The sequence below is a fragment of the Geotrypetes seraphini genome, chromosome 4 (assembly GCF_902459505.1).
Source record: "Geotrypetes seraphini chromosome 4, aGeoSer1.1, whole genome shotgun sequence".
NCBI classification, from domain to species: Eukaryota; Metazoa; Chordata; class Amphibia; order Gymnophiona; family Dermophiidae; genus Geotrypetes; species Geotrypetes seraphini.
The window spans coordinates 172,623,457-172,639,472 of record NC_047087.1 but is presented as its reverse complement, the minus strand read 5'-3'; the positions used below and the strand labels follow the sequence as shown (position 1 = coordinate 172,639,472).

General features: G+C 45.4%; 1 protein-coding gene across 1 annotated transcript in view; it reads right to left on the bottom strand.

Annotated features, from left to right (window-relative positions):
* SF3B3 (splicing factor 3b subunit 3) overlaps positions 1-16,016 on the bottom strand; it is a 307,537-nt gene that overhangs the window by 35,273 nt on the left and 256,248 nt on the right. Inside the window, exons 20-21 of the mRNA XM_033940443.1 lie at positions 10,061-10,217; positions 1,050-1,175 (exon numbers count right to left, since the gene is read on the bottom strand). Of these exons, the coding sequence (XP_033796334.1) occupies positions 1,050-1,175; positions 10,061-10,217 (283 nt within the window). The remainder of the gene's footprint in view (positions 1-1,049; positions 1,176-10,060; positions 10,218-16,016) is intronic.

The following is a 16,016-nucleotide window of genomic DNA, read 5'->3' as shown; positions in this document are numbered from 1 at the left end:
ACTCACTGTAACCTGTGCTGGAAATGTGCTGCAGCCTGCCTCAGCTCTCTTACAGTAGTTGGAATCACAGAATCACTGTCTCATACTGGGAATGCCTCTTCGATGCTGACCTTCGGGCTGCCAGTCAGACATGGTGCCTGACCATACCTCCACTCCCACGGACCAACGGACATGCTAAAGGAAAGGGTGCAGGCGAAAACGCAGCCGGCGCCCTGTGAGATACCGCTGAGCCTCCAACATATGCCTAACAGCCTGCGCTTGAACCCCTGCTAAACAGAAGGTGAGGAAAAAGTGGGGAAGCCCTGAGCTCCAACAAAACAAATGCAGGATGGCTAACAGGTACCACCAGGGTTCAGCCTGTCAAGCTGCATAACGGAGCCTGCGACTTCTCTATGCAGGCAGAACTGAAAAAAATGTTCCAAGTACAAAGAAAACCCCGAAAAGGGACAAAAAACACCAAAGAAAATAAGAAAAAGGGGAGAACAGAACAGAAACACTCCTTTAGGCTCGTATGCAAAGGGAAAACTACAGGCAGCAATAGAGCTCTCAGTAAAGTAGAGGAGTGACAGAAAAAAATCAGGAGTGGATTCCTTCTGCAGATGACTCACGGCCTTTGGGAGATATCCCACATGTCTAGAATGACTCATCTATTGCACAGGAAACCTTACTATCTGGCCCTCAACCCCAAAGATTACACCCTTTTCACTACACTTGGTCACTAAGTACTGCCAGCTGTGCTTTTCAGCTTCCCATAAAACATAGTAACACAGTAAATATTGGCAAATTAAGACCTGCATGGTCCCATCTAGTATGCCCAACAAGGAGGTCAGAGTTGAATGAAACTCTGTTTAAGTTCCACTTCATGATTAAATCCTTCTTGACCTACTCAGTTGGTCTACTTGTTTAGTATTTATGCATGTATTATTTAAGTCCCACATTGCAGAGAAATAATTTAAAGCACCAGGAGGAAAAGTGATATACCCATGGTCACATTGAAATCTTGTAGAATTAGGGGCTAAGGCTTCATTAGATTCCTAGAAATCCCTTACCTTATTTTCACATTTCCTGAGCAGCTTCTTCTTTCCCAGATCATAGACACGCAGCAGCTTACCCACTCCAACAAGAATGCGACCCTGGAAGGGGGCGATGGCAGCAGGCACTTCCTCCACTGTTGTCTATCCAGGAGAATAAAACACATATGTGCACTGTTCAGACATATAGGCTTTACCTCACAAAACAAACTATTCAAGAGCATCCTATCAAAAGATTAAATTCTTACCTTTGCTAATCGTCTTTCTTGCAAGCCCACACTTTATTCTGGGACCAGTGGGTTATTTCCCTCTACCTGCCAGGATCTGAAGGAAGCCTTAAAATTTCAGTGGCTTTTAACCCCTCCCCTTCATATCTCATCACTGAACATGCTCCTGTGCTCACCAGTCAGTCTTAAAGCAGCCAGGAATATCTGTAGATTGTATTTCTTAATTTATTTGTTTATATTCTGCATATCCTACAATTCTATGCAGATTACAAATTATTTCAGGAATTCAAGCATTTTCCCCTATCTGTCCCAGCGGGCTCACACTCTATCTAATGTACCTGGATAATAAGAACAAGAGAGAGAGAGAGGAACAGGAAACTCCCCAGCAAGCAAATTAATTCTGCTCATAAAAACAAAATAAACAATGAAAAACGAAATAACAGGTTATGAAACACTGGAAACCTGAACAAAACAGTGCTATAGGGAAAAACAGCCCAAACTGTCAGAAGGGGATGCCTGAATTAGGGATCCTCCCAAATTAAGTGCTAAACCCAGTCTGATGGCACTATTATAAAGGCGGGACAGAAAACAGAAAACCAGCTTACTAGTACGCGTAAGGCAGACAACTGACGAATCAGCAAGTATAGGGTGAGTTCCCGGAATAAAGTGCAAATTTACAAGAAAGAAGATTAGCAAAAGTAAAAACCTAATCTTTTGTTCTTGTACAATCCCACTTTATTCCGGGACCAGTGGGATGTAACAGAGCAGTCCCAAAAATTCAGGGTGGGACTGATGAGCCCACTGCCAAAACGGAAGCACCAAAAGCAGCATCCTGCTTGGCTGCTACATCGATCTTGTAAAACTTGGTTAATGTATGCAAATTTCGTCCAGAGAAACAGCCAACAACTCTGCCCAAGAGGATGAAAACCTCTGGTCGAATGAGCACGTAACCGTGGGGGGGCTTCTTTCAAGCTGCCACATAGGCCGCAGAAATAGCCATTCAAATCCTCCTGGAAAAGGTAGCCTTAGAAGCTTGCTTCCCTCTGCAGGCAGGACCTGCCAAAACAAACAGGTGGTCAGAGAGGTGAAACACGTTGGTGACCTCAAGATACCTCAATAAACTGCTGCACACATCCAAGGACTGCAACACCAGGTCCTGCTCCCTTGAACCAAAAGAAGCAAAAGCAAAAGCGAGAAGTCGGACTTCCCGATTCACATGGAAAGCGGAAACCAATTTTGGAGGAAAGGAAGAAACAGTATGCAGCATCACAATGGAATCCGTAATACGCAGAAAGAGATCCCAGTAGGAGAGAGCCTGAAGCTCCGAAACCTTGTGGGCTGAAGTAATAGCCCTCAGGAAGACCATCTTGATCGTGAGATCCATCAGAGACGCCTGTTCTAGAGGCTTCAGACCAATTGTTACAACAACCATATTTGGAGCCAGAGAGTGAAGAACCAGATCTAGGTTCCAGTTCAGATAGGGAAGGCCTAAGGAAGGCCTTAGTCTCAACACAGAAAATGAACCACATCCAGATGAACTGCCAATGCCCCCCCCCCCCCCCCAGGGAAGGAGGGCCCATACACGAAAGACCAGCAATCTGAACCCAGAGTGAAGCTACTGCTAGATCTTTCTTCAGGTCATCCTGCAGAAATTACAGGACCTGAGAAATTGAGGGAAGAGAAGGATCCAACTGTCTCAGTATTTACCGGGTTTGGTAACACCTCTAAGCCTTTGCATAGGCCTCCACTGTGGACGTCTGTTTGCTGTGAAGCAACATGGCAATCATCGTTGAATAATATCCCCAGCCAGTCAAGAGCCATGCCGTAAGACCAAAGCGGTCTGGATCCTGCATCGCAATCGGACCCTGTGAGAGGAAGCAAGAATGACAAAGTAACCGGAGCCCCCGATCCTGCTGGAGCTGAACAAAGTCAGCATACTACGGCCTCCTCAGCCAATAGGGTGCCATCAAAATCACTGTACCCTCGTGGTCCGTTATCCACCTCAACAGATGACCTATTAGGGGCCACGAAGGGAAGTCATAAAAAAGAACCTCCCAGGGCCAGGGCTGAACCAGAGTGTCCAGGCCTTCGCTGACGGCATCTTGACAAAGACTAAAGAACCGATCGGCCCTCCTGTTGGCTGCAGTCGCCATGAGGTCGAACGTGGGACACCCCCACTGATCCATTATGCAATTGAACGCTCTATGAGAGACCACTCTTCGAAGTCCAGTGTCTCATTGATAAAGTCTGCTTGAACGTTGTCCACTCCTGTTAAGTGCACCGCAGACAGCACCATCCACTAAAAGAGCAGCAGAGCATCTGCTCAATGATGGAGATGACCCTCGAAGTGTCCACAGTTCCAGGCGATTGATCGACCACTTGCACTCTGAGGGCACCCACCGGCCCTGAACCGGGACAGTCATGTACACTGCTCCCCAGCCTTTGAGACTCGCATCTATTGACAGGATCACCCAATCTGAGATCTGGAGCGGAAATCCCCTGGACAGCAACCACCACACATTACACTGTTGCGTGCCACCATCGTCCAGGGCAGGGGTGCATGGAAAAGGTCCCGCTGCAGATTCCAGTGTGAAAGCAGAGCTTCCTGCAGCAGATGCAGATGGGTTCTGGGCCATGGGACTATATCGATCATTGCTACCATGGTCCCCAGATCCCAGAGATACTGCCAAGCTGTTGGGATCGGAGTGGCCAGAAGGTCCCTGATAACCTGCTGTAGCTTTTCCTGATGGGACACAGGTAGAAATACTTTGTTCTGACTCGTGTGAAATCAAACTCCCAGGTACTCCAAATCCTGGGTGGGCTCGGGGTGACTCTTCCTGAAGTTCAACACCTAGCCTAGACGTTGCAGCAACTGTACCACCAGCTGGACAGCCTGACATCCCTCGGACAGAGAGGCTCTGATCAACCAGTCGTCCAGATACGGGTGAACCAGAACACCCAGGGTGCAGAGGTGGGCCGCCACCACCACCATCATCACTTTGGTGAAGGTCCAGGGTGCAGTCGTCAATCCAAAGGGCAGTGCCGAAAATACTGGAAATCTTGTCCCAAAACAAGGAATCGCAGATGCTTCTGATGGTCCGGGAAAATGGGAATGTGGAGATAGATCTCTGTCAGATCCAGGGAAGCTAGAAACTCCCCCGGTTCCACCGATGCGATCACTGAGTGCACCGTCTCCATGTGGAATTAAGGAACTTTCAGGGCTGCATTGACCACCTTGAGTTCCACAATTGGTCCATAATTGGTCGCCAATCATCAGATCCTTTCTTTGGAATGATGAAGTATATCGAGTATCTTCCAGAGCCCGAGTCTCGCTCTGGCATGGGTTTGATTGCCGCAATATCCAAAAGTCTGTGGACTGTGGCCTGTACCCGAACCACCTTCTCAGGGTGGCCCTCAGGGGAATCCAGAAAATACTTGGTCAAAGGACAGAGAAACTCCAATTTGTAGCCATCTTTGAGAACCTCCAGAACCCAGCTACCAGAGGTGATGGCCTTCCATTCCGCCAGAAAGTTTAGCTTAGTTTTAGTTTATTTAAAATTTGTTATACCGCTTATCATACTTCTAAGCAGTGTACAGAATATAAAATAGTGGGGGGGGGGGAAAAAAAAGAAGAGGATTTACAAACTAATAATACAAATCTATGCTGACAGAACATTACAAACATATTGGAGACAGGAGGATTTATTTATTTTACAAATTTCTATTCCATTTAAAACCTAAACCGTTCCCCTTAACTGTATCCATGACATCTTGGTTTGTCTGTCTTGCCTGTTTAGATTGTAAGCTCTTTTGAGCAGGGACTGTTTTCTTACTCTTTGTGACTCTGTACAGCGCTTCGTGCGTCTGGTAGCGTTATAGAAGTAATTAATAGTAGTAGTAGTACATATTACATACATAAGCTTATAAAACAAAATAAAACACAAACATAAGTAAACAACTCAAAAAATCAGCAGCAGTGAAGTCGATGCCAGAAAAGGCCTATACAAGCAATTACATACAGAATCTCTAGAATCAATTAATGTCTATAAAAAGGCATTTACAAACAATTGTGTTTTAAGTAATTTCCCCCATGTGCCTTTTTCACATTTCTGTATTTGCCCCACAAGTGAGTTCCACAGTTTCATCCCTGCACAACAAAAGGTCACTGCGCTGGTTTCAACATATTTTGGATTAATGTTTGCCTTTAATAGGGCTGAATTCTCAGAGCGCAATGTTCTTTTTGGTAGCTAGTTGGCCATCTTGCTCTTAAATAGTACAGGAATTGAGGACAGATCATCACTGCTTTGTACTGAACTCTGAATGCTACTGGCAACCAATGAAATTGTTAGAGACGGGAACGTCGAAATATGTTCACATTACACCCTGTTATCAATCTGGCCGCTGAATTTTGTACAACTTGCAGTGCCCTGCACCTCATCTTAGTTATTCCAAGGTACAGGGCACTGCAATAATCAAGCCTCGACAGTACCATCACCTGTACAACAGTACGGAAATCAAAAGGAGACAACATCGGTTTCACTTGATGCAATAAATGTATCTCTACAAAACATGCTTGTATAGTCTTAACAAGCTGATAGTTCATTATAAGGCCTGAATCAAGTCTTTGATTCATTCACTGGAAGTACCTCATCTAAGGAGGATAAGGGGGAAAATCCATAAAATATATAGAACATTTAAGGTAAGTACATAGGGGAGGGGAGATCTTGTCTGAGCTGTGCCTGGAAGGTTAAATTTTAGTTTTTATCTGAGCTGGCCCAGAAGATAAGGTTTCAGACTTCAAAAGCATCAGTCAATAGGAAGGATTTTATTTTTGATTTGAAGTAGTTAAATTGGTTTTCTTCTCTTATATAGGTTGGAATAGGATTCCAGAGTGAGGGGGCTGTTACTGAAAAAATAGAGGATGTGCAGAGGCATCAGAACTGTTTCTTAGCGGAAGCCACCGGCCGACTTGATGCGGACAGCTGACAGCGAGACCTGCGGAAGCGCGGTCTGGCAGGCGAAAAGGACTGTTGTCCTGTGGAAGACCCTGAGTATGGACTTTCAAGATGTCATACAAGGCATCAGCCATGTAATCCATGAGATGAGAAAATCCAAATCACGAAGCACCACAGTGTCAGGATCTTGGCGCAGCTTGAAATGGCATGCCCGAGTCACGAAGAACGAGGCCATCACCACTTTAACATCATCCACGGTTGAATCAAACAGATGCTTAAAGTTGAAACCATGTGTTGTTTCTGGAATCCTTCATGACCCCCCCCCCCCATTGCTGGGGGGTGATGTGCACTTGGTAACCTGTGCCACCGAAGAATCCACCTTCGAGAAAATAAAGCACTTGTTAAAGCCATCTACTATGGGATAAAGCTGCGGTATGGCTCGAGCACATTTCAAGGGACCCTCAGGAGTCTTCCAGATATCTGTAAGAATCCGCATGTCAGGATGATCAGGAAAAGAGGAAGATTGTGGCATGAGGGAACATTCCTCATGAACAGCTGTTCCATCTGCAGCTTCAATTCTTGCAGAGATTAAATCCACAAGGTGCATGGATTTAAAGAATCTGCATACAGGGGAGAGAGAGGAATCACTACTGCCTGGAGGAGAGGAGATACTCAGCGGCTTTGTTTTACTTTTATCATCTGTTCCCAAGGCCCCTTGCTGATGTCAGTGGAAGGGGCACGCACCGGTGATAAGATCTTGCCGCTTCTTGCAGCTGACGGAGAGAGAGGAGACACTACTGCCTGGAGGAATGGAGATACTCGGCGGCTTTGTTTTACTTTTACCACCTGTTCCCGAGGCCCCTTGCCGACATCAGTGGGAGGGGTAAGCATCGGAGATAAGATTGCGGTGTGGCCAAATGGATGTGCCATGCCCCTTATAAGCCTCTTTGGAGCCTCGGTGGAGCATAGAATATGGATTGACTGATTTCATTATTTCTTCTTGGTCTTTTTGTGAGTAAGGGGAAGCATAAAGTAAAACCTAAATTGTTACAATCGAGTTCTCCAACTCTTCCAGGCCCTATAGAAAGACATCTAGTATTGGCTTCTAAGCCTATCTCTTCGTCTCCTATTGCAGGAAATTTATCAGGTGCCTAATAAGTTCTGGGGAAAGGATTTTCCCGGGTCCACCCGTCTCATGCTTCTCTTCTGGGGAGACTTGTCCAAATGGTAGTCTCCCTATAGGAGAGAAGATAGCTTCAGACCAATTGTTACAACAACCATATTTGGAATCCTCATTAGTGGATACTAAATTTCAACCAGTTGAGTTTCCTATTGAAAATCTGTCTAATGAAGAAATACCTCAGAATATAACTCTTATGGATGTATAGACAGTGGTTAAGAGCTTTATTACAGGGTCCAGTACAAAAGCTTTGTGCTTTTCAGATCAAGTAGTGTCTAAAATGAAAATTCTGGATGAGAAAATTAATGTATTAGAAGGAGCATTAAAGAAATCAGAATCTCAGATTGGATTGTTACAACAAACTAGTACTTCAGCAATTAAAGATAGTCTTTGGTTGCATAGGCAATGTGAAATAATGGAAAATCATATGAGAGCCTCTAATCTGAGAATATTGAATTTTCCAATATGTCCATTGCTCTAGGCAGAGATACTACTTAGAAAGTATTTTAAAGAGGTTCTAGAAATGAGCAATGCTGAAACTATAGTATTGAACAAATGTTTCTATCTCCCAGTCAGAGGGATAGTTAACCAAGAGGAAGGTATTTCTAAAGGATTTGAACAGAAAAAAGATCCACTGGAAAATCTAACTTTATTTCTTGAAACTACTCAGGATGAAATTTCTGAATGAGTCACCCTCCTGGTTACCTTCTCCTCGGAGAACTGTAAAAGTATTGTTTTGAAAAATTATTTTCTGAAAAAAGATTCCTTGTTATGTGGCCAGAAATTACAATATAAATCTCGAGTATTATCATTGGGAGCAACTTTTTTTCTAAAATTTCCAACCAAATTTATGGTTACTTATTTAAATATTTCATATGCTTTTTTTGAATCCGATCAGCTAGAAAGATTCCTGTTAGATAAAGAGGCAGATGTTCAAATGAAAACTTAAAATATGTTGTAATATAGGTAATTTCTTTTTTTCTTTGTGGTTAAAACGTTTAAAGATTGTTCTAGAGAATGACACGGGGAAAAAATCTGTCCACGTCACTGGATCACCATACCCTTCACCGCCCTGTCCCCGCCGTCCCCTTCACCACCCCGCCCCTGCAGCATCCACCCTTCCCTCTCGCCACCTCAATGCCCTTCGGCACCCCTCGCACAGTCCATGCATCTCCCTCCCTCCCCCTTACCTTTGTGGCACATATTAAGGTTTGAGTAGCTTGTTGAAAGCCGCTGGAGTGTTCATGCAGTTGCGTGCGTGAGTGGATGGTAGCTTCTCCTCTGATGCAACCAGTTGCGTCAGAAGAGAAGCTACCGCCCACACACGCTACTGCTTACAAGCTCCGACGGCTTTGAAGAAGTTACTCAAAACGCGCCGCAAAGGTAAAGGGGAGGGAGGGACATAGATAGATAGATTCGGGTAGGTAGAAAGGAGGGAGGCGGTTGCGCGAGGGGTGCCGAAGGGCGGTGAGGTGGCGAGAGAGAAGGGTGGTGGAGGAAAGGAACAGATGATGAAAGGAAATGAGGAATAGATAGTGGGGAGAAGATGCTGAAAGGACAGTGGGGAGAAGACGCTGAAAGGACATGGGGAAGACAGAGTGGGGAGAAGATGCTGAAAGGAAATGGGGAAGACGCAGAAAGGACAGGGGGAAGATGTTGAAAGGACAGGGGAGAAGACAGAGTGGGGAGAAGACGCTGAAGGGAAATGGGAAAGACAGAATGGGGAGAAGATGCTGAAGGGAAATGGGGGAGAAGATGCTGAAGGGAAATGGGGGAGAAGATGCTGAAGGGAAATGGGGGAAAAGACGCTGAAGGGAAATGGGAAAGACAGAATGGGGAGAAGACGCTGAAGGGAAATGGGGAAGAGAGAGTGGGGAGAAGACGCTGAAGGGAAATGGGGAAGAGAGAGTGGGGCGAAGACACTGAAGGGAAATGGGGAAAAGAGAGTGGGGAGAAGACACTGAAGGGAAATGGGGAAGAGAGTGTGGGGAGAAGACACTGAAGGGAAATGGGGAAGAGAGAGTGGGGAGAAGACACTGAAGGGAAATGGGGGAACAGAGAGTGGAGAGAAGATGCTGAAGGGAAATGAGGATGACAGAGTAGGGAGAAGACGCTGAAGGGAATGGGGAAGAGAGAGTAGGGAGAAGATAGAGATGCCAGACTTTGGGAAAGCGGAGGGGAGAAGACGGGTGCCAGACCAATTAGGGGTGTGTGTGTGAAGGGAGAGGCACAGTAACAGGGCAAATGGAAGATGCAGAGAGAAGACAGTTAGTGGATGGAAGGAATTGAATGAGAAGATGAGGGAAGAAGAAACCAGACAACAAAGGTAGAAAAAAAAAATTATATTTATTTATTTATTTTTTTGCTTTAGGATAAAGTAGTATATTAGTTGTATTTATAAAAATTCAAAAACAAAGCCCTGCCAGCTGAACATCTCTCTCTTTAGTTCAGCAGCCAGAACTTTGATTTATAAGGAAGGAATAAGCTAAATATTGCAGTACTAAGGCTTGTATGGATGCTGCGGGGATAATAGTCGCAGGGACAGGGTGGTGACAGGGACGGTGGTTGTGGAGACGGGGCAGTGACGGGGACAAATTTTTTTCCCCGTGTCATTCCAATTCCCCCCTTTCACTGCTGTGAAGACACAAAATAGATAAGAGATTTTACCTTATGTAGGAATTCAAGTTTCTCACCAGCATTCACCAATTTGTAAGTATAGATGAAGCCACCAGCAACAGAGCGGGGGTTCAGGATCAGGTCCTTAGCTACGCCGACCAGCACATGCCAGTCATCACCAGAATTGCTAAACTTGCACACTGCCACGCTGCAGACAAGACAGAAAGAATGCATAATAAAGGATTAAACATCTATGTCTCTGGAATGTGCACTATATGATTATGGAAGGAAACACTATAGCACAGTACAAGCTGAGCAGTGTGCTCCCTTAATGAAGATAACCACTACCAGACAGTGTAAGCCTCAGAGGGTTTTTTCTAGTGGATGAGTATTGTTAAACATAAACCAGGTGACAAGTAATTACTCCACTTCAAAGAACTGTAGCAGAAACACAAACCTTACACTATCATATTCTGGTATTCAGAAAAATTCAACTGCAATCTCAGATGAATTAATGAAGATGAACTATAAAATCAGACCGACCTTGGAGAGTCCATTTGTCACAGATCTTTCTGCCAATTACTGAGACACATGAATATATTCCAGTTTGTGCCTACATTAAAGTCAACTAAGAAAAATATTTTTATTGTTGTTTATTTTTCTCTCTAATACCAAACAACTTTGGAATGTAAGACTAGTGCTACTACCAGGAGCTGCTAACATGCAAGCCTCTCACAGTTCCTTCTCCTCCGTCGGTAGCATGGCTTGCTTTCCTCCAGTCTGAGCTTTTACCCTTTACATACAAACTACCATGGGGAAATATTTACTTAGAGGAAGATTTTCATTACACTGCAACCTCTCTGTCTCTCCCCCACTCCAAGTCACTGCAGAAAAAAACCTATTTGAATTTAGACCACCCTGGCATTTTAGTAGAAAGTGCTGTGCACTGCTATGCACAGAATCTGGATATGGCTCCTAAGCCAGGCTGACTGGGGCTAGGATACTGCAGAGTTGCAACCCAACTGTGGTTGCATCCCCACTGGGGTTGCAACTACAGTTAGACTGAGATTTTCTATACGTAGATACAGGTATGTAGAAAAACATCAGAAAATGAAGGGATTAGGCAGAGGAGAGTGGTATCTCCAGCTGGGCCTAGTGGGATTGAATAACAGAGCTGCTCCTTGTGACCCTGGGCAATTCACTTAATCCTCCAATGCCCCAAGTCCAAATTAAGTACCTGTATATATGTAAATTGCTTTGAATGTGTAATCACAAAAGAGAGGTATACAAGTCCTATACCCTTTTCCCTTTAATTAGGGATCAATCCTCAGAAAAGTGACACTTCAAAATCATTGTTGAGTTACTGATGCATTTATTTATTTATGGGAACTTCATACTCTGCTTTTATAAGTCAAGACCAAAGCAAATTACAACAACATAATAAAACATTACATCTTCAAACCTAAATGAATCATACTGAACCAAATAAAATAAAAATGCACAACTATACTAACACACTAAAAAACACAGAACAGGAAGTCCTCAACTCAGTCAGATTTTTAGGATCTCTACAATGGATAGAGATGAGACAGATCTGCATTCACTGCACGCAAATCTCTCATGCCTATTCATAAGCCAATCAGGGACTCAAGCCTCTCCCGTGCATTCTAGGATGAACTGGGAAGGCCTGCCATTTTGGAATGGAGCCTGAGGGCAGGAGGAACTGAGCAGCCCTCATGTTGTCTTCTTCACTTAAGAGGCACGGGGGTGGTTCGGGGGGGAAGAAGAGCGAGGGGTTGAGGCAGGAGGGAATGGGCATTTCTTCTAACAATTTTTTCCTAACTATGGGGAGTGGGGGCGGTATTGTCCTAGCAGGTTAGGTTCCATTATTCCTAATTAGTCATTCTGTTACAGCTAAACAGTCCCAGAAACCACTTTCTTCAAATCCAGAAAGACTCATAGCTGTTTAATAATAATAATAATAATAATAATAGCTTATATACCGCAATACCGTGAAGTTCTATGCGGTTTACAAAGATTAAGCAAAGGTACAAATTGATTGACTTTAAGAGGGGAGGAAGAAAAAGGGTTAATAGGACAGGAAATCCATTTTTGAGGAGAGAGTGATCAATAGAACAAGTTAATCGCTATAGAGGGGAGAGAGAAGAGAGGATCAGTTGTCTAGATACTTTAGGAACAGGTATGTTTTCAGACGTTTCCTAAATTCCTCATAAGTAGTGGGCGAAAGCAATTGTTCTAGGTCTTTACCCCATGATGCTGCTTGGTGCAAGAGAAGATGTTCATGGTGTTTAGGTGAAAAAAATATATATTTAATTCCAAGGAATTTAACCATGCAAAGATGAGGCAACAAGAGTCACCGTTTCATATCCCATAGCCAAAAATAATTTTATTCTCTCCTGTGTTTGTCTTCTCACATCTGGAAAAGTCCAAATCTTTTTCCCATAGAATAACACTTGGGAATTATGAAAATACAGTCTTAATACTGCATTAATATCTTGTTTATAAACAAATGAAACAAGTAGCTCTTTCGGATGTTCAGATAATGTAGATTTAAATAAATCTGTAACATTTGAAACCTCTCATATTCAAATTCACATCTGTCTCTGAATTTGCTCCCATGTCTTTCTTTACAGATAAATAATAAATTTGATTCACTGGCTGAATATTATCAGGGGGAAAATCTCAAAACCTCAATGAGATATTTCTTAAAAGATTTCCAGGGGAGTTATCACAAGAGACTTAGGAAAATTCAGAAGATGCAGATTCAATCTACGACTGTAATTCTCTATTGGTTCAATCTTTCTATTTAGCAACATCTTATCTTTAATAATCCTAGATGTTAAATCTTGAAGAGGTTTAACATTATCCTTAACTTGTTTCAGTTCAAAGGTACATTCTTTTTTTGTGCCATCTATTTTTTCACCCAAACTGTCTACATTACTCACAAGAGCAGTGACCTCCTGATAAGATTTGATAACTGTAGTATATAGCTTTGAGAGAACTTCCAAAATGCTCTCTAAAGTCACCACCACGGGCTTCACCAATTGGGAACAAATCTCAGAGGTTACTCTTTGTTCTTTCTGTCTGTTCTCCTGGATTCCTTGTGGCAATAGCCCCTCAAAATAGTGTTTCCCCTACGAATTCACTTTCGTGAGGTTCCCCCAGCTGGGTCGCAGGCAAGGCAGGGTGCGGTGGTGGAAAAGCCTCCGGATGAGATAACAAATCTCTTCTTCCCAAGGACACAACGGACAACTTTCTGGTCGATACAGTGGGACCTATGGCAGCGGCAAATCTCAGACTGTTGAGCAGGAGAGGAAGTCTTCGCTGACAAGGATACATTCCCTTTACGTTTTGAATGAGGCATATCAGCATTAATGATAATAATAATAATAATAATAGTTTATTTACCGCAAAGCTCTATGCGGTTTAAAATGGTTAAAAATACAACAGAATTGAATAAAACAAAAAAGTTAAAAGCCAATAACTAAAAAAACCTAAAAAGATCTGATTATTGCATGATACAATTTTACAAATCAGCTACCTAAGTATTTCAAAAACAGATGTTTTTAGATGTCTCCTAAATTCCCTATAAGTATCAGTAAGCAGAAGCAATTGTTCTAGATCTTTGCCCCATAATGCTGCCTGATATGAAAAAAGATATTGATGATGTTTTTTATGTTTACATCCTCTAACCAGCAGAAAAACAAAATTCAGGTGTGATATCCTCTTAAGTCTGTTGGTTGCAAGAGACAAGCTCAGTTATGTATTTAGGAGCTAAACCAAATAAAACCTTAAAACAAAAACAACCAAACTTAAACTTCGCACGCGCCTCCATCGGCAACCAATGCAGCACTTGATAGGAAGGTGTTACATGATCGTATTTCTTCAACTAAAAATTAACCTGACCTCCACATTTTGCACTATTCGCAATCATTGCATATTCTTCTGAGAAATTGCTAAGTAGGCAATTTGCAGTAATCAAGTTGACTTAATATAAGAGATTGTACCAAAATTATAAATGATGAAATATCAAAATATGCTCTAATGGACCGAAGCTTCCAAAGAGTAAAGAAACCCTTTCTAACCAAAGAGTCCACCTGGTCCTTCATAGTGAAACCCTGGTCCAGTATTATACCCAGAACCTTCATAGTAGACTGAATAGGATAACTAAGTTTATTGATACACAATGATGTTTTAGTATCAAAGAGGTGATGTGAAGCTACAAAAAAATTTCATTTTTTCTGAATTAAGCTTTAGTCTAAATTCAGTCATCCATTGCTCCATCAAATTTAATGTCTTCAGAGAGAGAGAGTAGCAAATGGATTAATGATCGTAAACTCATCTGCGTAACTAAATAACTTTATCCCCAGCTGGGACAATTGCACACCAAATGATGACATATACCGCATTTTCACGCATATAACGCGCGCGTTATACACGATTTTACAAACCGTGCATAGCCTTGCGCGTTGTACAAAATTTTTTTAACATAGTTCCCCCCCCCCGACGTCCGATTCACCACCCCCACCCCGAAGGACTGCTCGCACGCACCCGCACCCCGAAGGACCGATGGGGCAAGAGGGAGCTCAAGCCCTCTTGCCCCCCCGACATGATCGGGGCAAAAGGGAGCCCAAGCCCTCTTGCCCCGCCGACTCCCCAACTCCCCGACAATATCGGGCCAGGAGGGAGCCCAAGCCCTCCTGGCTCTGGTGACCCTCCCCCTCGCTAGTTGTTCGGGCCAGGAGGGAGCCCAAACCCTCCTGGCCACGGCGACCCCCCTACCCCCACCCCGCACTACATTACGGGCAGGAGGGATCCCAGGCCCTCCTGCCCTCGAAGCAAACCCCCCTCCCCCCAACGACCGCCCCCTCAAGAACCTCCAACCGCCCCCCCAGCCGACCCGCGACCCCCCTGGCCGACCCCCACGACACCCCCACCCCCCTTCCCCGTACCTTTGTGTTGTTGGCCGGACAGACAGGAGCCAAACCCGCCTGTCCGGCAGGCAGCCAATGACGGAATGAGGCCGGATTGGCCCATCCGTCCCAAAGCTCCGCCTACTGGTGGGGCCTAAGGCGCCTGGGCCAATCAGAATAGGCCCGGGAGTCTTAGGTCCCTCCTGGGGGCGGGGCCTTGGGCACATGGTCGGGTTGGACCCATGTGCCTCAGGCCCCGCCCCCAGGAGGGACCTAAGGCTCCCGGGCCTATTCTGATTGGCCCAGGCGCCTTAAGCCCCACCAGTAGGCGGAGCTTTGGGACGGATGGGCCAATCCGGCCTCATTCCGTCATTGGCTGCCTGCCGGACAGGCGGGTTTGGCTCCTGTCTGTCCGGCCAACAACACAAAGGTACGGGGAAGGGGGGTGGGGGTGTTGTGGGGGGCCGGCCAGGGGGGTCGCGGGTCGGCCGGGGGGGCGGTCGGAGGTTCTTGGGGGGGCAGTCGTTGGGGGGAGGGGGGTTTGCTTCGAGGGCAGGAGGGCCTGGGATCCCTCCTGCCCGTAATGTAGTGCGGGGTGGGGGTAGGGGGGTCGCCATGGCCAGGAGGGTTTGGGCTCCTTCCTGGCCCGAACAACTAGCAGGGGGGGGTCGCCAGAGCCAGGAGGGCTTGGGCTCCCTCCTGGCCCGATATTGTCGGGGAGTTGGGGAGTCGGCGGGGCAAGAGGGCTTGGGCTCCCTTTTGCCCCGATCATGGCGGGGAGTCGGGGGGGCAAGAGGGCTTGAGCTCCCTCTTGCCCCGATTGTGTCGGGGAGTCGGGTACGTGCAAGCGGTCCTTCAGGGTGGGGGTGCGAGCGGTCCTTCGGGGTGGGGGTGCGAGCGGTCCTGCGGGGGGGGGGGGGGGGTGAATCAGACGTCGGGGGGGGCATCAGGCTTTCAGAGTGGGGACAGGACTTCAAGGGGGAGAGGAGAGTCGGGGCGGGCGAAAGGAGACTCGGGGTGGCCAGAGGAGAGTCGGGGCGGGCGAAAGGAGAGTCGGACAGCATGCGCGGTAT